Genomic DNA, 24,528 nt, shown 5'->3' on the forward strand with positions numbered 1-24,528 from the left:
GGGGGGGGTTTGAGGACAGTGTGCTGGGTGTGTGTGGGGGGGGGGTTTGAGGACAGTGTGCTGGGTGTGTGTGGGGGGGGGTTTGAGGACAGTGTGCTGGGTGTGTGTGGGGGTGGGGTTTGAGGACAGTGTGCTGGGTGTGTGTGGGGGGGGGGTTTGAGGACAGTGTGCTGGGTGTGTGGGGGGGGTTTGAGGACAGTGTGCTGGGTGTGTGTGGGGGGGGTTTGAGGACAGTGTGCTGGGTGTGTGGGGGGGGGTTTGAGGACAGTGTGCTGTGTGTGTGTGGGGGGGGTTTGAGGACAGTGTGCTGGGTGTGTGGGGGGGGCGGTTTGAGGACAGTGTGCTGGGTGTGTGGGGGGGGGGTTTGAGGACAGTGTGCTGGGTGTGTCGGGGGGGGTTTGAGGACAGTGTGCTGGGTGTGTGGGGGGGGGTTTGAGGACAGGGTGCTGAGTGTGTGTGGGGGGGGGGGTTTGAGGACAGTGTGCTGGGTGTGTGTGGGGGGGGGTTTGAGGACAGTGTGCTGGGTGTGTGTGGGGGGGGGTTTGAGGACAGTGTGCTGGGTGTGTGTGGGGGGGGGTTTGAGGACAGTGTGCTGGGTGTGTGTGTGGGGGGGGTTTGAGGACAGTGTGCTGGGTGTGTGTGGGGGGGGGTTTGAGGACAGTGTGCTGGGTGTGTGTGTGTGGGGGGGGGGTTGAGGACAGTGTGCTGGGTGTGTGTGTGTGTTGGGGGGGGGGGGGTTTGAGGACAGTGTGCTGGGTGTGTGTGGGGGGGGGGTTTGAGGACAGTGTGCTGGGTGTGTGTGTGGGGGGGGGTTTGAGGACAGTGTGCTGGGTGTGTGTGGGGGGGGGATTTGAGGACAGTGTGCTGGGTGTGTGTGGGGGGGTTTTGAGGACAGTGTGCTGTGTGTGTGGGGGGGGGTTTGAGGACAGTGTGCTGGGTGTGTGGGGGGGGGTTGAGGACAGTGTGCTGGGTGTGTGTGGGGGGGGGTTTGAGGACAGTGTGCTGGGTGTGTGTGTGGGGGGGGTTTGAGGACAGTGTGCTGGGTGTGTGTGTAACACTGGCGGCACACTATGTTACAGCTTGCCATGAACAGAGGGACAACCAGTAAACTAAGACAAGAGTATATATAAACAAGGCGAAAATATATTTATAAACTCAGGGATATACCTGTTTTTACACTGTATGAATGGAACCGCGTTTATGTGTTCAACCATAAATGTATTTTGATGCTTTGGCAACATAAGATGTACCTTATCATGCCAATAAAGCGATTTGTATTGTATTGTATTGTATTGAGAGAGGAGAGGGGGGAGGGGGGAAGGTGGAGGCCAGAGAGAGAGGAGAGGGGAAGGGGAGGGGTGAGGGGATATAGAGAGAGGAGAGGGGAAGGGGAGGGGTGAGGGGATATCGAGAGAAGGGAGGGGGAGGGGATAGAATATGGGGGAGGGAATGGGGGGGGAGGGGAGGGAATATGGGGGAGGGAATGGGGGGGGAGAGGTGGGGGAGGGGAGGGGGGATGGGGAGGGGATGGAGAGAGGGGAGGGGGAGCGGAGGGGACAGAGGGGGAGGGGACAGAGGGGGGAGGGGACAGAGAGGGGGAGGACGGCGCGAGAGGGGAGGGGAGGAGCGGCGAGAGGGGAGGGGGAGGAGCGGGGAGAGGGGGATGGGAGGAGAGGAGAGGGAGGAGAGGGGGGCAGGAGAGGAGAGGGGAGAGGGGGGGGAGGGGAGAGAGAGAGGAGGGGAGGAGGAGGAGAGTGAGAACCCGAGGCGAGAGGAGGAGGGCAGAGGGAGAGAGGAGGAGGAGGAGAGGGAGAGAAAGAGGAGGGAGGGGATAGATAGAGAGAGAGAGGGGGAGGAGGCGACGGAGAGGGGATGCTCTTATGATGAGGAGTTGGAGCGATCCATCCTCGGGAGGTGACCCAACCATTACTTTGAAGATGAAGCCTCGCTGAGCCACTGCCGATAGGAGAAGGGAGACGGGCACAAAACATTGCGGGTGCTGGATGATATACCTATCAATTCGTCGAATGAAAAGTGACGAGTTAAGAAAGTAACTATAGGTTTTTATTGACTAAATAACAGAGCCCACCCTCGTGGGTGATCGGATCCAAGAAGGAGGAATACCAGCCAGTCGACCACCTTTATACCCGGGCAGGTAGGTGGAGCCATGGGCGGAGTCGGCAGTGGTCAGCCCAGGTATAACAGCGTGACAAGAGGCGACCTCGTACAGTGATACAACAATGTGAACAGTGATAACTATAGGGAAACGATCTAACAGTGATAACTATAGTGTAATGATAGTGAACGGTAAAAGTGGTTTACCACACTGGAAATCTAAACTTGAATCAGAAAATACTGTAAACTCTCAACAGGTCAGGCAGCGTCTGAGGATAAAACGTCTCAGCTTCGTGCTCTTCACAGCTACTGCCTGACCTGCTGAGTATTTCCAGCATTTTCTGTTTTTAATCTCTAAATTGGAGGTGCTGGAGGGAAGATGGCCCCCCGGCCCACGGAGGCGGGTGAGGAGGGGCGTTCCCACCCGATTGCTCCCAAATAGAGCATCTGTGACATCTCATCCAAAAATATTGCAACATTTGGCAGTTCTGTTATTTTTGCTATAAGTTAAGTGGCATTTGCTACTGTAAAAGAACAGAAAACAATTGTATTCTTTTCATTTGGTCATTGGTAGATTAATCTTAAATCGGTACAGTATTTTGAATTAATATTGGCATATAACAACAGTAGTCTGGTGTGGCCTTAAGTACAATTCAGTCTGAAATATTTGTTACAGGTTCTCATGAAAATGTGTCCATGCACTGGTGTTGATGACTAGTTTAGCTGTCGATCCTCTGAAAGATGAAGTGGAAATATTTTATTTTGATTCTTCTACTGCTGATATCTTCAACTCTTGGTAAGAAGGAACATATTTTTTATATACCTATAGAATAATACAGCACAGAAGGCGGCCATTCGGCCCATCGTGCCTGTCTTTGAAAGAGCTCTCCAATTAGTCCCACTCCTCTACTCTTTCCCCACAGCCCTGCAAATGTTTTCCTTTTCAAGTATTTCTCCAATTCCCTTTTGAAAGTTATTATTGAATCTGCTTCCACCGCCCTTTCAGTCAGTGCATTCCAGATCATAACCACTCGCTGCGTACATTTTTCCCCCTGATATCACCTCTTGTTCTTTTGCCAATCACCTTAAATCTGTGTCCTCTGGTTACCGACCCTTCATAAGACGTCGGAGCAGGAGTAGGTCGTTTGGCCCCTCGAGCCTGCTCCACCATTCAATAAGATCATGGCTGATCTGATCTTGGCCTCAACTCCACTTCCCTGCCCGCTCCCCATAACCCTCAACTCCCTTACCGTTCAAAAATCTGTCTCTCTCCACCTTAAATATATTCAATGACCCAGCCTCCACAGCAATTTGGGGAAGAGAATTCCAAAGGTTCACGACCCTCTGCGAGAAGAAATTCCTCCTCATTTCTGTTTTAAATGGGTGCCCCCTTATTCTGAAACTATGCCCCCTAGTTCTAGATTCCCCCACGAGGGGAAACATCCTCTCTGCATCTACCCTGTCAAGCCCCTTTAGAATCTTGTAAGAACTCTATTCCATTCTCCCAGTTTCTCCATCTCCGCAGCATCTGTTCTGACGATGCCACCTTCCATACTAGTGCTTCCGACATGTCTTCCTTTTTCCTCAACCGAGGATTCCCCTCTACCGTGGTTGGCATGGCCCTAGACCATGTCCGATTCATTTCCCGCACTTCTGCTCTTGCCCCTTCTTCCTCCCAGAACCACGATAGGGTTCCCCTTGTCCTCGCCTTTCACCCCACCAGCCTCCACATTCAACGGATCATCCTCCGCCATTTCCGCCACCTCCAACGTGATCCCGCCACCAAACGCATCTTCCCCTCGCCTCCCCTTTCAGCATTCCGAACGGACTGCCCCCTCCGTGACACCCTGGTCCACTCCTCAATCACCCCAAGCAGCCCCTCCCCTCCCCACGGCACCTTCCCGTGCAAGCGCAGGAGATGCAACACCTGCCCTTTTACCTCCTCCCTTCCCACTGTCCAGGGCCCCAAACACCCCTTCCAGGTGAAACAGCGATTTACTTGTACTTCTTGCAATCTAGTATACTGTATTCGCTGCTCACGATGCGGTCTCCTCTACATTGGGGAGAAAAAACGCAGAGTGGGCGACCGCTTTGCGAAACATCTCTGTTCAGTCTGTAAGGGTGACCCTGAGCTTCCGGTCGCCTGTCACTTTAATTCTCCGCTCCACTCCCGCTCTGACCTCTCTGTCCTCGGCCTATTACATTGTTCCAATGAAACGCAACGTAAGCTCGAGGAACAGCAGCTCATCTTTCGATTAGGCACTTTACAGTTTTCTGGACTCAACATCGAGTTCAACAATTTCAGACTATAACCGCCACCCCCCCCCCCCCCCCAAATTTTTTCAGGCGGCAGCTGTTGATGATTCTGTCATTCCCCATTTGCAACATTTAATCTCTCCTGCCTTCAAATCTAGCACAGACTGTTTCCTTGTCCTTCCTCTCCCGCCTCCCCCCCCCTTCCCTGTCTCTGCACCTGCTTAAACCTGTTACATCTCCAGCTTTTTCTAGTTCTGATGAAGGGTCCCAGACCTGAAACGTTAACTCTGTTTCTCTCTCCACGGATGCTGCCTGGCCTGCTGAGTATTTCCAGCATTTTCTGTTGTTACTTCCTTTCGAAATCTTATATATTTCAATAAGATCCCCTCTCGTTCTTCTAAACTCCAATGAGTATAGGCCCAACCTGCTCAACCTTTCCTCATAAGACAACCCCTTCATCTCCGGAATCAACTCCGTGAACCTTCTCTGAACTGCCTCCAATGCAAGTATATCCTTCCTTAAATCAGGAGACCAAAACTGTACGCAGTACTCCAGGTGTGGTCTCACCAACACCCTGTACAGTTGTAACAGGACTTCCCTACTTTTATACAACATTCCCTTTGCAATAAAGGCCAACATTCCATTTGTCTTCCTAATTACTTGCTGTACCTGCATGCTAACCTTTTGTGTTTCATGTACAAGGTCCCCTACATCCCTCTGTACTTCAGCATTTTGTAATCTCTCCCCATTTAAATAATTTTGCTTTTTTATTTTTCCTACCAAAGTGGATAACCTTGCATTTTCCCACATTATATTCCATCTGCCAGATTTTTGCTCACTCACTTACCCTATCTATATCCCTTTGGAGATTCTTTGCGTCCTCCACACAATTTGCTTTCCCACCTATCTTTGTATCATCAGCAAATTTGGCTACATTACACTCGGTCCCTTCATCCAAGTCATTAATATAGATTGTAAATAGCTGAGGCCCCAGCACTGATCCCTGCGGCACCCCACTAGTTACACCAACCCCATGAGCTCTTATCTTGTGTAGTAACCTTTTACGTGGCACTTATCAAATGCCTTCTGGAAATCCAAATACACGACATCTGCTGGTTCCCCTTTATCCGCCCTGCTCGTTACATCCTCAAAGAACTCCAGCAAATTTGTCAAACATGATTTCCCTTTCATAAAACCATGCTGACTCTGCTTGACTATATTATGATTTTCTAAATGTCCTGCTACCACTTCCTTAATGATGGACTCCAGCATTTTCCCAATGACAGATGTTAGGCTAACTGGTCTATAATTGCCTGCTTTCTGTCTCCCTCCTTTCTTAAATAGGGGCGTTACATTTGCGGTTTTCCAGTCCGCTGGGACCGCTCCAGAATCCAGGGAATTTCAGTAGATTACAACCAATGCATCCACTATCTCTGCAGCCACCTCTTTTAAGACCTTAGGATGCAGGCCATCGGTTCCAGGGGACTTGTCAGCCTTTAGTCCCATTAGGTTGCCTCGTACTTTTTCTCTAGTGATTGTTTTAAGGTTCCCCCCCACCCCAATAGCCTCTTGATTATCTATTATTGGGATCCTTTTAGTGTTTTCTACCGTGAAGACCGATACAAAATATTTGTTCAAAGTCTCCGCCATTTCCCTGTTTCCCATTATTAGTTCCCAGACTCATCCTCTAGGGGACCAACGTTTACTTTAGCTACTCTTTTCCTTTTTATATACCTGTAGAAGCTCTTACTATTTGTTTTTATATTTCTTGCTAGCTTACTCTCATAAGTTACCCTCTCTTATCATTTTTATTAGTCGTCCTTTGCTGGTTTTTAAAATTTCCCAATCCTCTGGCCTTTCACTATTGTTCACAACATTGTATGCCTTTGTTTTTGATTTGATACCATCCTTTACTTCCTTAGTTAGCCACGGATGGTTCATCCTTCTCTTAGAGTCTTTCTTTCTCACTGAATATAACTTTGCTGAGAGTTATGAAAGATCTCCTTAAATGTTTGCCACTGCTTTTCTACAGTCTTACCCTGTAATATATTTTCCCAGTCCACTTTAACCAAGTCTGCCTTCATACCTTTGTAATTACCTTTCTTTAACTTCAGGACACTAGTTTGAGACCTAGCTTTCTCATCCTCAAACTGAATTTGAAATTCTACCATGCTATGATCACTCTTCCCAAGAGGATCCTTCACTTCGAGAACATTTTTTAATTAATCCAGCCTCGTTACACATTGATTATAGCCGTACCTTTCTTACAAGCCTCTATTATTTCTTGATTTATACTCTGTCCTACAGTGTAGCTACTGTTTGGGGGCCTGTAGACCACTCGTACCAGTGACTTCTTACACTTATTATTTCTTATCTCCACCCAAACTGATTCTACGCCTTGATCTTCTAACCCAATATCATTTCTCATTACTGCACTGATCTCATCCCTTATTAACAGAGCTACACCACCTCCTTTTCCTATCTGCCTGTCCTTATGAAATGGCAAATATCCCTGAATATTCAGTTCCCAGCCTTGGTCACCTTGCAACCATGTCTCTGTAGTGGCTATCAGATCATACCCATTTATTTCTATTTGTGTTGTCAACTCACCTATCTTGTTATGAATGCTGCATGCGTTCAGATATAGAGCTTTTCATTTTGTCTTTTTACCATTTTTCCCTACGTGTAAACGCTCTGTCCCTTCCTGTCACACTCTGGTTATCATTACCTCTCTCGCTACCCTGCACTTTTGCCGTCTCATTTTTCTTTGACTTTTTAAATTTCCACTCAGCGGATCCCTCCCCACCCCCCATTATTTAGTTTAAAGGCCTATTTATAGCCCTAGTCATTCAATCTTGTACGAGGCCCCTTGGGTCGGAGCGATCATAATATGATCGAATTCTTCATTAAGATGGAGAATGAAGTAGTTGACTCAGAGACTAGGGTCCTCAATTTAAACAAAGGAAACTACGATGGTATGAGGCGCGAATTGGGTAGGATTGATTGGGGAATATCACTCAAAGGGTTGACGGTGGATAGGCAATGGCAAACATTCAAAGACTGAATGGATGAGCTACAGAATTTCTTCATCCCAGTTTGGCATAAAAATAAAACAAAAAAGGTGACTCAACCGTGGCTAACAAGGGAAATTAGGGATAGCATAAGATCCAAGGAGAGGACATATAAATTGGCCAGAAAAAGCAATAATCCTGAGGATTGGGAACAGTTTAGGATTCAACAAAGGAGGACAAAGGGATTAATTAAGAAAGGGAAAATAGAATATGAGAGTAAGCTTGCAGAGAACATAAAAACTGACTGTAAAAGCTTTTATAGATATGTGAAGAGAAAAAGATTGGTGAAGTCAAGCGTAGGTCCCTTGCAGTCAGAATCAGGGGAATTTATAATGGGGAACAAAGAAATGGCAGACCAACTATAAATACATACTTTGGTTCTGTCTTCACAAAGGAGGACACAAATAACCTCCCAGAGATGCCGGGGAACATAGGATCTGATGAAAGGGTAGAACTGAAAGAAATCAGTATTTGTAGGGAAATGGTGTTAGGAAAATTGATGGGACTGAAGGCCGATAAATCCCCAGAGCCTGATAATCTACATCCCAGGGTACTTAAGGAAGTGGCCCTAGCAATAGTAGCTGCATTGCTGGTCATCTTTCAGAACTCGATAGATTCTGGAACAGTACCCATGGATTGGAGGGTAGCTAATGTTACCCCACTATTCAAAAAAGGTGGTAGAGAAAAAGCGGTAGTGGGGAAAATGCTAGAGTCCATTATAAAAGATGCAATAGCAGAGCACTTGGAAAGCAGTGACAGGATTGGACAAAGTCAACATGGATTTACAAAAGGTAAATCGTGCTTGACTAATCTACCGAAATTTTTTGAGGATGTAACTGGTAAAATAGATATGGGAGAACCAGTGGATGTGGTGTATTTGGACTTTCAGAAGGCTTTCGATAAGGTCCCGCATAAGAGATAGCGTGTAAAATTAAGGCACATGGGATTGGGGGCAAGGTATTAACTTGGATAGAGAACTGGTTGGCGGATAGAAAGCAAAGAGTTGGAATAAACGGGTCGTTTTCCGAGTGGCAAGCAGTGACTAGTGGGGTACCGCAAGGATCGGTCCTAGGACCCCAGCTGTTCACAATATATATTAATGATCTGGACGAGGGAATTGGATGTAATATCTCCAAATTTGCAGACGACACAAAGCTGGGTGGGAGGGTATGCTGTGAGGAGGATGTCGTGAAACTCCAGTACGATTTGGACAGGTTGGGTGATTGGGCAGAAACATGGCAAATGCACTATAATGTGGATAAATTGTGAGGTTATCCACTTTGGTGGCAAAAACAGGAAGGAAGATTATTATTTGAATGGTAATAGATTGGGAGAAGGGGAAGTGCAAAGAGACCTGGGTATTCTTGTGCACCAGTCGCTGAAGGTAAGCATGCAGGTGCAGCAGGCGGTTAAGAAGGCAAATGATATGTTGGCCTTCGTAGCAAGAGGGTTCGAGTACAGGAACAAGGGTGTCTTGCTGCAGTTGTACAGGGCCTTGGTGAGACCACACCTTGAGTATTGTGTGCAGTTTTGGGTGCCTTATCTGAGGAAGGACGTTCTTGCCATGGAAGGAGTGCAGCGAAGATTCACCAGGCTGATGCCTGGGATGGCAGGAATGACGTATGAGGAGAGATTGGGTCGATTGGGCTTATACTCACTGGAGTTTAGAAGAATGAGAGGGGATCTCATTGAAACCTATAAAATTCTGTCAGGCCTGGACAGACTAGATGCAGTAAGGATGTTCCTGATGGTCAGGGAGTCCAGAACCAGGGGTCACAGTCTAAGGATAAGGGGTAAGCCATTTAGGACAGAAATGAGGAGGAATTTCTTCACCCAGAGAGTGGTGAACCTGTGGAATTCTCTACCACAGAAGGCAGTTGAGGCCAATTCATTAAATATATTCAAGAAGGAGTTAGATATATTTCTTAAGGCTAAAGGGATCAAGGGGTATGGGGAGAAAGCAGGGACCGGGTACTGAATTTGGATAATCAGCCATGATCTCATTGAATGGCGGAGCAGGCTCGAGGGGCCAAAAGGCCTACTCCTGCTCCTATCTTCTATGTTTCTATGTCTATGATTCACAACACGAGATGTATTAGAAATGTCAACTGGGGCTCAGTGGTAGCATGCTTACCTCCCTGAGTCAGAAGGTTGTGGGTTCCAGCATCACTCCAGAGACTTGAGCCCTCAATCTAGGCTGATATTTCAATGCAGTGCTGAGATTGTGCTCTGCGCCAGGAGGTGTCGCCTTACGGATAAGACAGTGTGGCGGAGACCACATAGGGACAGTAACACAATTCACTATGTATAGCCGATGTTGTTATCGCTCCACGTTATGTACGGAACTTGGTTGTGTTATCGGGGCAGGGTCCCTTTAAGAGTCGTCGATTGTGTGATGACGTCATAGCCCTGCGACGAGGCCGAGTCCCTCAGTCCATGCGGAGAGTTAATAAAGCTAACGCACGTTTTTCTTTGCTGCTTTGAAAGTTTCGCACTCTGTTTATTCCTACAACAGTAAACTAAGGCACCGTCGGCTCCCTCGGGTGAATGTACAGGAGCTCTGGTGCCCTGGTTAATACAGCACCAAAACACATTTTCTGCTTCTCATTGCTGTTTGTGGGAGCTTGCTGTGCTCAAACTGCGTTTGCCTACAAAACAACAGTGACTACACTTTAGAATTATTTCAGTGGCTGTCCAGTGCTTTGGGCCATCCGAGGATGTGAAAGATGTTGTATAAAACTCAAATTCTTTCTTTCTTAGAAGTGTTTGCTCTTTCACCTCATTTATGCCAGGTTAAAAGATACATGGAAATGGCACATTAATCCTTTTTTTTTTGCCTCACTGAGTATGTGGTTTTCCATTTAATTTTTAACTTCAAAATGCCTTTTTTTGACTTCACGTATAAATGTCAAATTATATCTTTTTTTTTAAAAAGCTACGTATTTGATGGACTTTGAGGCTTGGCTCATTGGCAGCACACTTGCCTGCGGGCTAGAAGATCATGAGTTTAAATCCTGTTTCAGGAATTGAGCGCATAATCTAAACTTTAGTACGCGCTGAGGGAGTGCTGCACTGTCTCGAGAGTTGGCCCTTTTTGGATGGGCTGCTAAGGAGGCCCCGTCTGCCTGTTCAGGTGGACATAAGTGATCCAAGGGCACTGATAGGCGATACATGAATTGTAGTAACATAGAAACATAGAATTTAGGAGCAGGAGTAGGCCATTCGGCCCCTTGAGCCTGCTCCGCCATTCAATGCGATCATGGCTGATCATCCAAGTTCAGTACCCGGTCCCTGCTTTCTCCCCATACCCTTTGATCCCTAGTATGCTTAAACTGTAACGCGCAAGCGCATGACCTAAAGTAACCTGAGAGCAACAATGGAAAAACCACTGCCTGCAGCCTAACTGTTCACATGCTGGATATCATGCTTCAGTGAAAGCGGAACAACCCTAATTAGGAGTATATAGCTATAAAAGGAGTTTCGCCCTTAGTCCAATTAGGACGCAGCAGTGAGTCACGTGCTGTAGGCACCAGAGATCCAATCACACTGTGACTACTCAGGTCTGATGATTCTGCCAAACCAATGACATGCAAGGGGTGTGTTAAACTGTGTAACCAAGGAAACTGATTTTGTATTGCATGTGCTGGCCTTTGTAACAAAGATCTGAGGATGTAACAAATACGTTCTGCAATAAAGATCACCTAAAACTACCACCGGACTTCGAATCTCCTTTTAAGAATTAAGAGATCGAACAGGCACATTGATCCCTCAAAGCCGATGATCTGGTCATTGATCTCATTGCTGTTTGTGGGAGCTTGCTGTGCGCTGTATGTGCCAACGTCACAACAGTGAATACACTTCAACAGCAACGTATTGGCTGTTGAGCACTTTGGTACATCTTTGGGATGGAGATATATAAATGCAAGTTGACTTGTTTGTTCTTTTTGTCTCGAATAATTTGTTCATTTCTAGGAAAGTTTATAGTTACCACTCCAAGCAAGCCAGTCATTGCCACGGTTGGTGGAGATGCCATTCTGGATTGTCAGCTGATACCAGCAGAGCCTCCTGCGGAGATGGAAGTGCGGTGGTTTCGAACAGACTGGTCAAATACAATACATTTATACAGAAAGGGACAGGATCACCCCGACTTTCAAGTTAAGGAATATTCTGGAAGAACCGAACTATTTCATAACCATTTTGCCGATGGGAATGTCTCCCTCCTGTTGAAGAGAGTAAGTGTGAAGGATGACGGGATCTACAATTGTTTTGTCATTTCTAAAGCTTTGGACGCAGAGGGACCGGTTCAACTAGAAGTTGGAAGTGAGTAACATTTCTGCTCGATGGCCAGGCGCTCGGTGCTTGTTGCCTCGTGTGTTTTGCACTTCAAAACAAAGCTAATTCAATGCATTGTGTGGGCAGTTGACTCTCGTGGAGAGTAACATCAGGCAGCATTTGATCTGATCCCAAATAACAACAGAAGACGCTGGAAAAACTCAGCAGGCCGGGCAACATCCGTGGAGAGAGAAACAGAGTCAATGTTTCCGGTCAAAACCCTTCGTCAGAACTGAGGAAAAAAGGCAGGAAATGAAACAGATTAAAAGGCCAGTTTGGGGGTTGGGAAATGGGGGAGGGGATGAAAGAAGAGACGTTAAGAGATATTCAAGGTGAGACGAGATGGTAATAGGACAGGTAAATAAACAGACAATGGCTCTAGATGAAGTGTAAAATGCGCTGGCAGAGTGAGAGACAGCTGCCATGTGGGAGAGAGGAAAAAAAGGAAATGTCACAAATCAAAAGTGCCTTGATCTGATCCCGTCGGGAGAGTTTTTTTTTTACTGTGAAATATTAATGGCTTTTCACACAAAGGGTTGGGTCGTGGAAATTTGGATCTCGCTTCCCCCAAAAGGTTGTGGATGCTGGGTCAGTTGAAATTTTCCAAACTGAGATCGATAGAATTTTGTTAGGTTGAGTGTTGTTGGTGTTTTGCGGAACAAGTGATACGCAAGGTTGACGCTCACAGCATACCCGGAAAAGATGACAGACTCGGAGTTATGGTTCAAAACGGTCTTTACTCGCAGGCCTGGGGAGAACCTTTCAGATCGCTGTCTGAATCCGACTACACCGATATCCTAGCAACGTTCACAATTATACAAAAATCAAACCCCTGCCCTAGGGGCGGGTGCAAAGCTTAATCAGCATATACAGAGTTATTGCTAAATGGCAGTTATAAACCGTGACATTTCATCCTTCCAGCTGCCTACAGATCGCAGTTCTGTTATCAGTTGGTCCCGTCACCTTTTGTGACTGCGGGCCTCATCTTAATTGCTTTACAACCGTCCATTTGCCTCTAGCCAGGTGGTTTGCTTGTTACATGTTTTCTTAAGATAACAGTCCTCATTGGCCTTGTCTTGGGTTACTTCTGCAAAGCAAGCACATCCTCATTAGTTCCACCATACTTTGATGTAATGGAGCCCTGTTGGGAGTTTACAACAAACGAATTCTTAGATGTGTTATCTCGTATATGTGCTGCCTCGCCTGGCCGAGCAGACATCCTCCCCAATCTTCCCAGGAGTTGCTCTGCGGTTTAATTTCTCAGCATTCAAAGTCACTTAATCATGTTTTTAAAGCTTAGCTGGGTAAATGCAATATACAGACCCATATATCGTTTAACTCAGGGTATGGATTAACTCATTATCTCCACCTTGTACATTAGTGCTACATTATACATATCCTAACCTACAAAACTAAAGTATAATAGTAATTTGGTTACTTCATTGAGGGATATGGAGAAAAGCTGGTAAATGGAGCCGAGGTACACATCAGCCGTGGTCTGATTGAGTGGCAGGAACAGGCGTGAGGGGAGTGAGATTTTAATTGTTCCCGGAACCCGTTCTAAACAAGCAAAATATGTTTTAAATAATAGATGTTGGCCTTGAACCTGTGATCAAGATGGCTGAGTACGAAGGCAGTGGAATAAAGCTGACATGTGCATCTGAGGAATGGTACCCAGAACCGACCATAGAATGGCGTAATGGAAATGGAGAGAAGTTGACGGGAGTGCTTAAAAAATCCGTACCAGACTCCAGAGGACTTTTAAAAGTGGAGAGCAGCCTTGATGTAACATATGATTCTGTGAACAGATATACCTGCATCATAATTAACACGCGGTTGGACAAACAACAGGAAGCCAATCTACAAATTTCAGGTCTGTGAATCCCATCTTTTGGAATGTATAAGCTGCAGACATTGTACACCTTGCGTTTGTTCATCTGTTCTTGTCCATACATTGAAATCTCACATCAAAGAAAGGTGACCCAAACCCTGAACAGTTGGGGAAATTAAGAGCACAAACTGTTGGAAATGCACAGCACGTTAAACAGCATCTGAGGGAGAAAGGTTAATCTTTCAGGTCCAGTCCTCCCACAAGACATCTCACTCAGCTGCTGATCCACCGACAGAGCATTTCGAGTATTTTCCATTTTCCTCCCAGCGTTCAATGTCTTTCTATTCCTCATCTCCTTGCACACAAAGTTAATTAATTAAAATTTAACACAAATTCTAAACTGAACAAAACTACAAGCGCCATGCAGTGACTTCAACTCTGCCGTTTAATCTTGGGACTTCCAACGTTGGTCATGATTGGCTCAGATTTCCTTCTGTTATCTGAACCCCTGAGTCCGGTTCCTTCCTTGTAATCCATCACATTACCGCCAGTGATTTTCATAGTTCAATTATGGAGTGGAATCATTCTCTTTGTTCTTTATAGTTTTAGATGTAAATATACAGTTTATTCTGTAGAATGAAAAACATTAGTTATGATTGTATGGAAAAACGAGAGCTGAATGACTTTGTGATGAGGATAAATTCTGTGCGTAATCATTACTGACTGTGGACATATTGACCCAGAAATTCGGGTCTCCACGGGTGAGCACGCACGGGGTACTCGCCCGTCGGCCCAATGGAAGTGCCGGTTTCGTGCGTGCACTGCGCATGCGCGGGAAACCGGAACTTCCATTCCCTTGAAAGAAGGGGTTCAGAGGTGGAACGCGTGCGCCGGCGAGGCAACGCGTGCGCATCGAACTTACGTTTTTTTTCCAGGTTTTTCCGGGAGGGTCAGTCTCCAGGAGTTACACATGTTAAAAGCAGGCGCAAGGCCTGCTTTTAACAAGGTAAGTGGTGGCTTAATTAAAATTAAAACATTTTTTCCACAGGTTTATTATTTTTAAATAAATACTTTAAAGAAAGGTAAGTTTATTTTTAGCCCCGTTAGAAAATGTAATTAATTTTTTTTTAAATTTAAATTATTGTTTAAAAGTTATTTTATATAATTTATAGTTATTTTAAAAATGTGATGTTTTTTTAAAATTTATTTGAAGTTTTAGTGATGTTTTGGGGCTTACAGTATTTATGGTTTTGACAGCTCTTCCTGTCAATTTTATGAATGGGCATTTCCCTGCTACCATTGGCTCTCCATGGCCCACGTGATCCCAGGGGACGCTTCGAACTAACTGCGCCCCTGGGATACGCAAACACTGCGCGCCGGCAGTTGGAGCAGGCCCAGGATTGGAATCCCACACGGGCCCACAGCAACGGCCGGCGCGCTAGGTAAGTGCAGGTCGGGGGCTTGCACCCACGGGAAGCCTCCGACCCGAATTTCTGGGCCATTGAGCATGTTGGTACCGATATGTTCCTTCAGCGATGCGCTGGTTCCACGTTTACATTGCAAAGCTGCTCGTGCTAAAGCGATTGCACGAGCTGTTTCAGCTCTCAGTTCCTGCAACACCAAGGGCACCATCGTTGAAGCTAACGGTGCAAAGCCTGCCTGTGACCAGAACGCTCGTGGAATCTAGTTTGTCGATGTCATTGGGAAAAGCCAAGTTTGGAGGAAGGGCAGTGTTTATATCCCAGCACGGAATCTGGCCGCAGCACTGTAATACAAATGCAGTATTAAATCTTCCCATCACTACCATCACCAGTACCTCCCACTTGTGCGACACAGCTCAAAATCCTGCCTTCGCTCACAACCCAGGGTTTGGACGGGCAAGGTATAGGATTGCAGTGTCTTTCCAGTTAGAGCAGGAACATTTTACACCCCAATCATTACTTTTATTGGGAGAAATGCTGCCTACAGCACAACTGCATGAACATTTCACACTCTACCCCGTGCACTTTACTGAACTCATGTTACCAGCATTTTACTAATGGGGTCTACTTGTGACATCTGCCTTACAGGTGAATTCTTCCCCCGTGTCTCAGGCTGGCTTGTGGCTTTCTTGCTGATGTTTATTGTTGTCCTGGGTGCAGTTGTTGTAGTTTTATTCTTCTATTGGAAGCAACGTAACCAAGACAAACTAGTACGAGGTAAGGAGCAGTTATTGCTGGGCCGGGCAAGCTTGGAATTTGAATGCACAGGTTTTTTTTGTAAACTAGGTGCTGTTAAAAGGAGAGAATGGATGGAGGAGAAAGGGAACCCCTCACTTTGTTCATACATTGTGACCGTTAAACGGCCAATTCAGCAAACCCGATCCTGTTCTCACACCCCCCCACCCCCGCTCCTTCCCCCCCAACGCCTACACACGAGTCAGTGTAATAGTGACTGGCAGCAAAAGACTTCGCTCTTATTTCCCCATCCCAGTCAAAGGGTAACGAGCCCACTTCTACAATAGCAAAATACTGCGGATGCTGGAAATCTGAAATAACAACAGAAAACGCTGGGGAAAAATTCGGCAGGCCAGGCAGCATCCGTGGAGAGAGAAACAGAGTTAACGTTTCCTTATCTGAGGAAGGATGTTCTTGCCATGGAAGGAGTTCAGCGAAGATTCACCAGGCTGATACCTGGGATGGCAGGAATGACGTATGAGGAGAGATTGGGTCGATTGTGCTTAAACTCGCTGGAGTTTAGGAGAATGAGAGGGGATCTCATTAAAACTTATAAAATTCTGACAGGCCTGGACAGACTAGATGCAGGAAGGATGCTCCCGATGGTCGGGGGGTCCAGAACCAGGGGTCACAGTCTAAGGATAAGGGGTAAGCCATTTCGGACAGAAATGAGGAGGAATTTCTTCACCCAGAGAGTGGTGAACCTGTGGAATTCTCTACCACAGAAGGCAGTGGAAGCCAATTCATTAAATATATTCAAGAAGGAGTTGGATATATTTCTTAAGGCTAAAGGGATCAAGGGATATGGGGAGAAGGCAGGGACAGGGTACTGAGTTTGGATGATCAGCTATGATCGCATTGAATGGCGGAGCAGGCTCGAGGGGCCGAATGGCCTACTCCTGCTCCTATCTTCTATGTTTCTAAGACCTTTCATCAGAACTGGAAAAAAAGCAGGAAAAGGAACAGATTTTAAAGCAAGTTTAGGGGCTGGGAAATGGGGGAGGGGATGAAGGAACAAAAGGGAAGGCCTGTGATAGGATGGAAGGCAGGAGAAGTAAAGAGGCATTAAGAGATATTCAAGGCGAGAGGAGATGGCAATGGGACAGGTTAGGAAACAAAGGATGGCTCTAGATGAAGTGTGAATTGCGCTGGCAGAATGAAAGACATCTGCCATATGGGAGGGGAAAAGCCCACTTCTATCGCACTTTGAGAGCAGGCCTCCCGCCACTGAGCCATCAGAGATGTTCTTAAATTATTCACATTACATAATATTGTGGGATTAGTGCCTCAAAGTCTACCCTTCGATAAAGTCGTCGTCGTACGTGTCTTCATACTGTTCCCTTTGGGGAACTGTATAGAAACATAGAAGATAGGAGCAGGAGTAGGCCATTCGGCCCTTTGAGCCTGCTCCGCCATTCAATGAGATCATGGCTGATCATCCAAATTCAGTACCGTGTCCCTGCCTTCTCCCCATATCCCTTGATCCCTTTAGCCTTAAGAAATATATCCAACTCTTTCTTGAATATATTTAATGAACTGGCCTCCACCGCCCTCTGGCAGAGAATTCCACAGGTTCACCACTCTCTGGGTGAAGAAATTCCTCCTCATTTCAGTCCTAAATGGCTTACCCCTTATCCTTAGACTATGACCCCTGGTTCTGGACTCCCCGACCATCGGGAACATCCTTCCAGCGTCTAGTCTGTCTAGGCCTGACAGAATTTTATAGGTTTCGAAGTGGTGGAAGGATTTCTGGCCACGATTAACGCTCCTTCCGTGACCGTAACCATCTTTGTACCAGCCATTAGGGTGGTTAGTCCTATGGCGGGAGGGTTTTACGGACTCCCACAACCCATACGAGGGGGGGGGGAGCCACCCACACCCACGGACGCAAGTATCCTGCTGGATGTCAACCCAGAATTTAGAGCCGGAGCTCCGACTCCACTTGCCGGGACTGTCTGGAGCAGGGTTCGAAACCCTATGCCTTCTGGCCCAGCGGCGGGGATGCTACCGCTACGCCAAAGGCCCACTCCCTTCGATAAAGTAAGAGCTCATTACTAAACAAATACCCAGCAGCGGTTTCATATCCTACGTTGTATAGTTTTGGTGTCCATACTTAAGAAAGGACATACTTGCTCTCGAGTCAGTACAAAGAAGGTTCACTCGGTTAATCCCGGGGATGAGGGGATGGACATATGAGGAGAGGTTGAGTAGATTGGGACTCTACTCATTGGAGTTCAGAAGAATGAGAGGCGATCTTATTGAAACATATAAGATTGTGAAGGGGTTGGATCGGGTGGATGCGGGGAGGATGTTCCCGATGATGGGTGAAACTAGAACTAGGGGGCATAGTCTTAGAATAAGGGGCTGCTCTTTCAAAACTGAGATGAGGAGGAACTACTTCACTCAGAGGGTGGTAGGTCCATGGAATATGCTGCCCCAAAAAGCTGTAGAAGCTACATCATTACATAAATTTAAAACAGAAATAGACAGTTTCCTAGAAGTAAAGGGAATTAAGGGTTACGGGGAGCGGGCAGGAATGTGGACATGAGTCTAGGTTCGGATCGGTCATGGCCCTGTGGGTAGTGGAGCGGGCCCAGGGGCCGTGTAGCCTGATCCTGCTCCTATTTCGTGTGTCTAATTCTGTTAGATTCAGGAGATGGTTCTGTGATAGTGGATTGGCGGTTAGGATCAGATCAGCCATGATCTTATTGAATGGCGGAGCAGCCTCGAGTGGCCAATTGGCCTACTCCTGCTCCTATTTCTTATGTTCTTATGTTAAATCATGTGATTGCAGCACAACTGAAAATGTGTCTTATCTTTCAGCGCTGAAGATGCGACCTACAATTTCTGGTAAGTCACATCTAGTATTTATAAACTAAAATACTCCACACTTAACATGATCGAGAGCAGAAAGCTTAACTACATTTCTCATTCACGGTCATGGCGAAACCCAACCTTTAAAAACATGTGTCCTCTGACTGCTGCAATAATAGCTTTTGATGGTTTTTTGTAAAACTTTTAAGCCCCCTTCGTGCTTTTACAGGGTTTTACTGAGCGCAGATGTTGGTGAAATAAATCTTGTCTGTTGTTCTTTTATTTTAGAGTATGAAGCATTGAAAGCAAAGCTCGGTAAGTGACTACTAACCAAGGCACACAAAGCAGTTGTCTAAAACGTTTCTTCACTTTGCGTTGTTTTCCCATCAAAGCCCGAGAGATTGGGTGTCATTTTTACAGGGGTCCCTCACAATGCTGCTAAAGCAGATGTGCAGTTATGGACACGGGTTGTTACTGCAGATTTCCATGTAAACCTTTAAACACAAGACAAGCGCGTGCTTCATGTTTGGCCCATTTGTTAAAATTCGTTATTTAACATAAAATCAATGAAACCAATGTCGATACTACAGGAAACTCTTTATTGTCCAGCACCAACGGGACCGGCGTGGTGCCGGTTTATCAAAAAGTCCGGATTACAGAGAGGTATAGTTTAAAAGGTACGAGAGCTCCGTCCACAGCAACAAATCCAGGCTTCCCTGTTGCTTAGCAACATGTGCAGGAACTCGGGCCACAGCCCAAGCGTCCCTGTTGCTTAGCAACAAGTGCACGAACCCCAGTTACACAGCCACAGATCCAGGAACTGCCACGAATATGAAGTAAAACTTACCTGAACCTACTCCTGAATTTTGCCGGTTAACAGAGGTTTCCGGTTATTTAGGTGCCGGTTGAGCGAGTTTCCTGTAGTTATTTTTGCTAGTTGAAACTGTTATTTGCCGCTGGTTAGTTAGAATTCTTTCAGTCCATGTACACAGATTTAGGGGATAATGACTGGTTAAGATTTCATACTGACTCAAAATAAATAAAAGCTTTGACGCTCCATTTTAAGTCTGTCATCAATTAATACTGACTTTAGCTACAAAAAAACTATTAGGAATTAGTTTAATGCATTTAATACAAAAATATGTAAGCTGAATTTTATAGTGGGTAATATAAGTTATAGTCTTGTAAAAACAAAGGCATGGATACTTCAAACATATTTTTACATTTTACACGTGAATTTTGCCCTTATTTCTTCCCTAAACAGTTAAGTAAACACCTTGAAGCAATTAATCTCCCCCATATGAAATACATTTTCAATGCAACACAATACTGATACATGCATAATTGGTTTTAAATTTAAGTAACCATGCAGATTGTTATTGGAGTGTGTTGCATGACTTCGTCTGATTCGATACAGCCCAGGAATTGAACCTGGGACTTTCCTAATGTGAATGGTTTAGTACCACATCATCCTTTACCCACTGAGTCATCATTTGGGGAAAATATTGAAAGGCTCCAAACACACATTTCCTGCATCACTCTCCTGTCTCTGATTTGTGACTGTAGAATGATTTCTGATGGGGTTTAATGAATGTATGTAATATGTGTATAATTTGATTGGTTGCACCTTCAAAAAGCAGTAACACTATTACAGGAAACTTTGTGCTATCCGGCACCGACGGGACCGAGCTGTTGCCGTCCCATCAAAACTGCCGGACAAACCAGCGCTAATGTTGAAACATACGGAGATTTTGAGCTCCGTATCTGGCAACAAACCCTGTTGCTTAGCAACAGCTTCTAAACAGTCGGCCGTACCTTGCAAGCGTCTCTGTAGCTTAGCAACAGCTTCAGCGAGGCCTTGCAGAGCTTGACTGTTGAGAAAAAAGCAACGAAAAGAAAAAAAACCTAACGAAATGGCTCCTGATTTTTGCCGGTGGCTCAAGCATTCCGGACAGTTAACCTCCGGATAAACCAAAGTTTCCTGTACCTGGATTTCAAATGTAACAGAATCATAGAGTTATACAGCACAGAAAGAGGCCCATTGTGTCCGCGCCGGCCATCAAGCCCTGTCTATTCTAATCCCATTTTCCAGCACTTGGTCCGTAGCCTTGTATGCTATGGCGTTTCAAGTGCTCATCCAAATGCTTCTTGAATGTTGTGAGGGTTCCTGCCTCTACCACCCTTTCAGGCAGTGAGTTCCAAATTCCAACCACACTCTGGGTGAAAAAGTTTTTCTTCAAATCCCCTCTAAACCTCCTGCCCCTTACCGTGAAACTATGCCCCCTGGTTATTGACCCCTCTACTAAGGGGAAAAGTTCCTTTCTATCTACCCTATCTATGCCCCTCATAATTTTGTACACCTCAATCAGGTCCCCCCGATTACTATTCAATCTGCTTCCATCATCCTTTCAGGCATTACAGTAATAACTGTTATTACAATTGTACTGCGAATGACTAAAACTTATACAAAGAGTGAGACCCCATGCACAACACGCGAGACCCTCCACAGACACACACAGACCAGACCTTCCATCCTCCTTTTCCCCCTCATTCTTTCCTCTTCCGAAGTCTAACACCTTGGAAGCTTCAGCTCTTCAGCCTCCAGATCTGGAGGTAACTTGTTAATTGGTGGATTTTGACCAATCAGGCGCAGTCTTCTTGCGATGGGCACTTTGAAGTGTTCTCCAGAGTTGCTTCAGTTGGGTTTGGACACGAGCACCAGGACAGGAGCTGGCAGGATCAAAGGAGCTGACCTGCCACCTCTTGGACACCCCTGCAATATGTGACACTTATTGGAACTAAACTCGACTTATTGGAACTAAACTTGGCTTATTCAGGCAGGACATTGGGATTGGCTTGTGTTAACGATGGCAATGTTACCGTGTTATCGATGGCAATGTTACGGTGTTAACAATGGAAATGTTAGTGTTGTAGTAGAGAGTGTTCTGAGACTGGAGTTCAGATACATTGTTATTAACCTGTTCTGTACTTAACCTGAGAGCACTTGAGTGCAGTATGGGGAGAGCTGTATTCTGCCTCTGATCTGTTCTATATAGAAACAGAAGTGACATGGGAAACATTTTTTTACACAGCAATTTGTTGTGTAAACGGGATGGTTTCCTGGATCAATATGTCGAGGAACCAACTAGAGATCAGGCCATCTTAGACTGGGTATTATGTAATGAGAAAGGATTAATTAGCAATCTTGTTGTGCGAGGCCCCTTGGGGCGGAGCCATCATAATATGATTGAATTCTTCATTAAGATGGAAAGTGAAGTATTTGACACAGAGACCAGGGTCCTGAGTTTAAATAAAGGAAACTACGATGGTATGAGGTGCGAGTTGGCTAGGATGGATTGGGGAACGTTACTTAAAGGGTTGACAGTAATGGCAAACATTTAAAGATCGCATGGATGAACTACAGAATTTGTTCATCCCTATTTGGCATAAAAATAAAACAAAAAAGGTGACTCAACCGTGGCTAACAAAGGAAATTAGGGATAGCATAAGACCTAAGGAGAGGACATATAAATTGGCCAGAAAAACCTGAGAATTGGGAGCAGTTTAGGATTCAGCAAAGGAGGACAAAGGGATTAATTAAGAGGGGGGAAATAGAGTATGAGAGTATGCTTGCAGGGAACATAAAAACTGACTGTAAAAGCTTCTATAGATATGTGAAGAGAAGAAGATTGGTGAAGTCAAGCGTAGGTCCCTTGCAGTCAGAATCAGGGAAATTTATAATGGGGAACAAAGAAATGGCAGACCAATTAAATACATACTTTGGTTCTGTCTTCACAAAGGAGGACACAAATAACCTCCCAGAGATGTCGGGAACATAGGGTCTAATGAGAGGGAGAACTGAATGAAGTCAGTATTTGTAGGGAAATGGTGTTAGGGAAATTGACGGGATTGAAGGCCGATAAATCCCCAGGGCCTGATAATCTACATCCTAGGGTACTTAAGGAAGTGGCCCTAGAAATAGTAGATGCACTGCTGGTCATCTTCCAAAATTCTATAGACTCTGGAACAGTTCCCATGGATTGGAGGGTAGCTAATGTTACCCCACTATTCAAAAAAGGCGGTAGAGAGAAAACGGGGAATTATAGACCGGCAAGCCTGACATCGGTAGTGGGGAAAATGCTAGAGTCCATTATAAAAGATGTAATAGCAGAGCACTTGGAAAACAGTGACAGGATTGGACAAAGTCAACATGAATTTACAAAAGGTAAATCATGCTTGACTAATCTACTGGAATTTTTTGAGGATGTAACTGGTAGAATAGATGAGAGAGAACCAGTGGATGTGGTGTATTTGGACTTTCATAAGGCTTTCGATATGGTCCCGCATAAGAGATTAGCGTGTAAAGTTAAAGCACATGGGATTGGGGGTAAGGTACTGACTTGGATAGAAAACTGGTTGGCAGACAGGAAGCAAAGAGTTAGAATAAACGGGTCTTTTTCCGAGTGGCAGGCAGTGACTAGTGGGGTACCGCAGGGATCGGTGCTAGGACCCCAGCTATTCACAATATATATTAATGATCTAGACAAGGGAACTAGATGTAATATCTCCAAGTTTGTAGATGACACGAAGCTGGGTTGGCATGTGTGCTGTGAGGAGGATGCCGATAAACTCCAGTATGATTTGGACAGGTTGGGTGATTGGGCAGATGCAGTATAATGCGGATAAATGCGAGGTTATCCACTTTGGTGGCAAAAACAGGAAGGCAGATTATTATCTGAATGGCAATAGATTGGGAGAAGGGGAAGTGCAACGAGACCTGGGTGTCCTTGTGCACCAGTCGCTGAAGGTAAGCATGCAGGTGCAGCAGGCGGTTAAGAAGGCAAATGGTATGTTGGCCTTCATAGCGAGAGGATTCGAGTACAGGAGCAAGGATGTCTTGCTGCAGTTGTACGGGGCCTTGGTGAGACCACACCTTGAGTATTGTGTGCAGTTTTGGTCACCTTATCTGAGGAAGGATGTTCTTGCCATGGAGGGAGTGCAGCGAAGATTCACCAGACTGATACTTGGGATGGCAGGAATGACGTATGAGGAGAGATTGGGTCGATTGGGCTTATATTCACTGGAGTTTAGAAGAATGAGAGGGGATCTCATTGAAACTTATAAAATTCTAACAGGACCAGACAGACTAGATGCAGGAAGGATGTTCCCGATGGCGGGGGGAGTCCAGAACCAGGGGTCACAGTCTAAAGATAAGGGGTAAGCCATTTAGGACTGAGATGAGGAGGAATTTCTTCACCCAGAGAGTGGTGAGCCTGTGGAATTCTCGACCACAGAAGGCAGTTGAGGCCAATTCATTAAATATATTCAAGAAGGAGTTAGATATATTTCTTAAGGCTAAAGGGATCAAGGGATATGGGGAGAAGGCAGGGACAGGGTACTGAATTTGGATGATCAGCCATGATCGCATTGAATGGCGGAGCAGGCTCGAGGGGCCGAATGGCCTACTCCTGCTCCTATCTTCTATGTTTCTGGAATGCGCTGCCTGAAAGGGTGATGGAAGCAGATTGAATAGTAACATTCAAAAGAGAATTGGATAAATACTTGAAGGGGGAAAAAGAATTACAGGGCTATGGGGAAAGAGCAGGGGAAAGGGATTGATTGGATAGCTCTACCAAAGAGCCGGCACAGGCATGATGGGCCTAATGGCCTCCTTTGTGCTGTATCGTTCTATGATATTGGACCTGAAAGCTCTTAGTGCCAAATCTTATTAAAAATAGAAAGTGTTTCCATTTCTCAGCGTGACCTCTCTACACAATCAGCACAATTTACAATCTATATTAACTATTTGGAGGAAGGGACTGAGTGCAACGTATCCAAGTTTGCCGACGATACAAAGATGGGAGGGAAAGCAGTGAGTGAGGAGGACATAAAA

General features: G+C 45.7%; 2 protein-coding genes across 3 annotated transcripts in view; one reads left to right on the forward strand and one right to left on the reverse strand.

The window, feature by feature from the left end:
• Positions 1 to 24,528, forward strand: part of LOC147096484 (butyrophilin subfamily 1 member A1-like) — a 49,443-nt gene that overhangs the window by 7,070 nt on the left and 17,845 nt on the right. Inside the window, exons 2-7 of one of the 2 annotated variants that reach the window (XM_085975278.1) lie at positions 2,792 to 2,911; positions 11,415 to 11,762; positions 13,366 to 13,647; positions 15,675 to 15,803; positions 18,645 to 18,671; positions 18,924 to 18,950. In XM_085975278.1, coding sequence (XP_085831404.1) covers positions 2,857 to 2,911; positions 11,415 to 11,762; positions 13,366 to 13,647; positions 15,675 to 15,803; positions 18,645 to 18,671; positions 18,924 to 18,950 — 868 coding nt within the window. In that variant the 5' untranslated portion in view covers positions 2,792 to 2,856. The remainder of the gene's footprint in view (positions 1 to 2,791; positions 2,912 to 11,414; positions 11,763 to 13,365; positions 13,648 to 15,674; positions 15,804 to 18,644; positions 18,672 to 18,923; positions 18,951 to 24,528) is intronic. The other variant, XM_085975279.1, reaches the window with a different exon arrangement.
• The window catches only part of LOC147096485 (erythroid membrane-associated protein-like), a 158,746-nt gene continuing 146,716 nt past the window's right edge, over positions 12,499 to 24,528 (reverse strand). Inside the window, exon 8 of the mRNA XM_085975283.1 lies at positions 12,499 to 12,861. Coding sequence (XP_085831409.1) covers positions 12,770 to 12,861 — 92 coding nt within the window. The 3' untranslated portion in view covers positions 12,499 to 12,769. The remainder of the gene's footprint in view (positions 12,862 to 24,528) is intronic.

This window comes from Somniosus microcephalus, unplaced genomic scaffold (assembly GCF_052327205.1).
Source record: "Somniosus microcephalus isolate GS21.2 unplaced genomic scaffold, FLI_Smic_1.0 unresolved_chr1, whole genome shotgun sequence".
Lineage (NCBI taxonomy): Eukaryota > Metazoa > Chordata > Chondrichthyes > Squaliformes > Somniosidae > Somniosus > Somniosus microcephalus.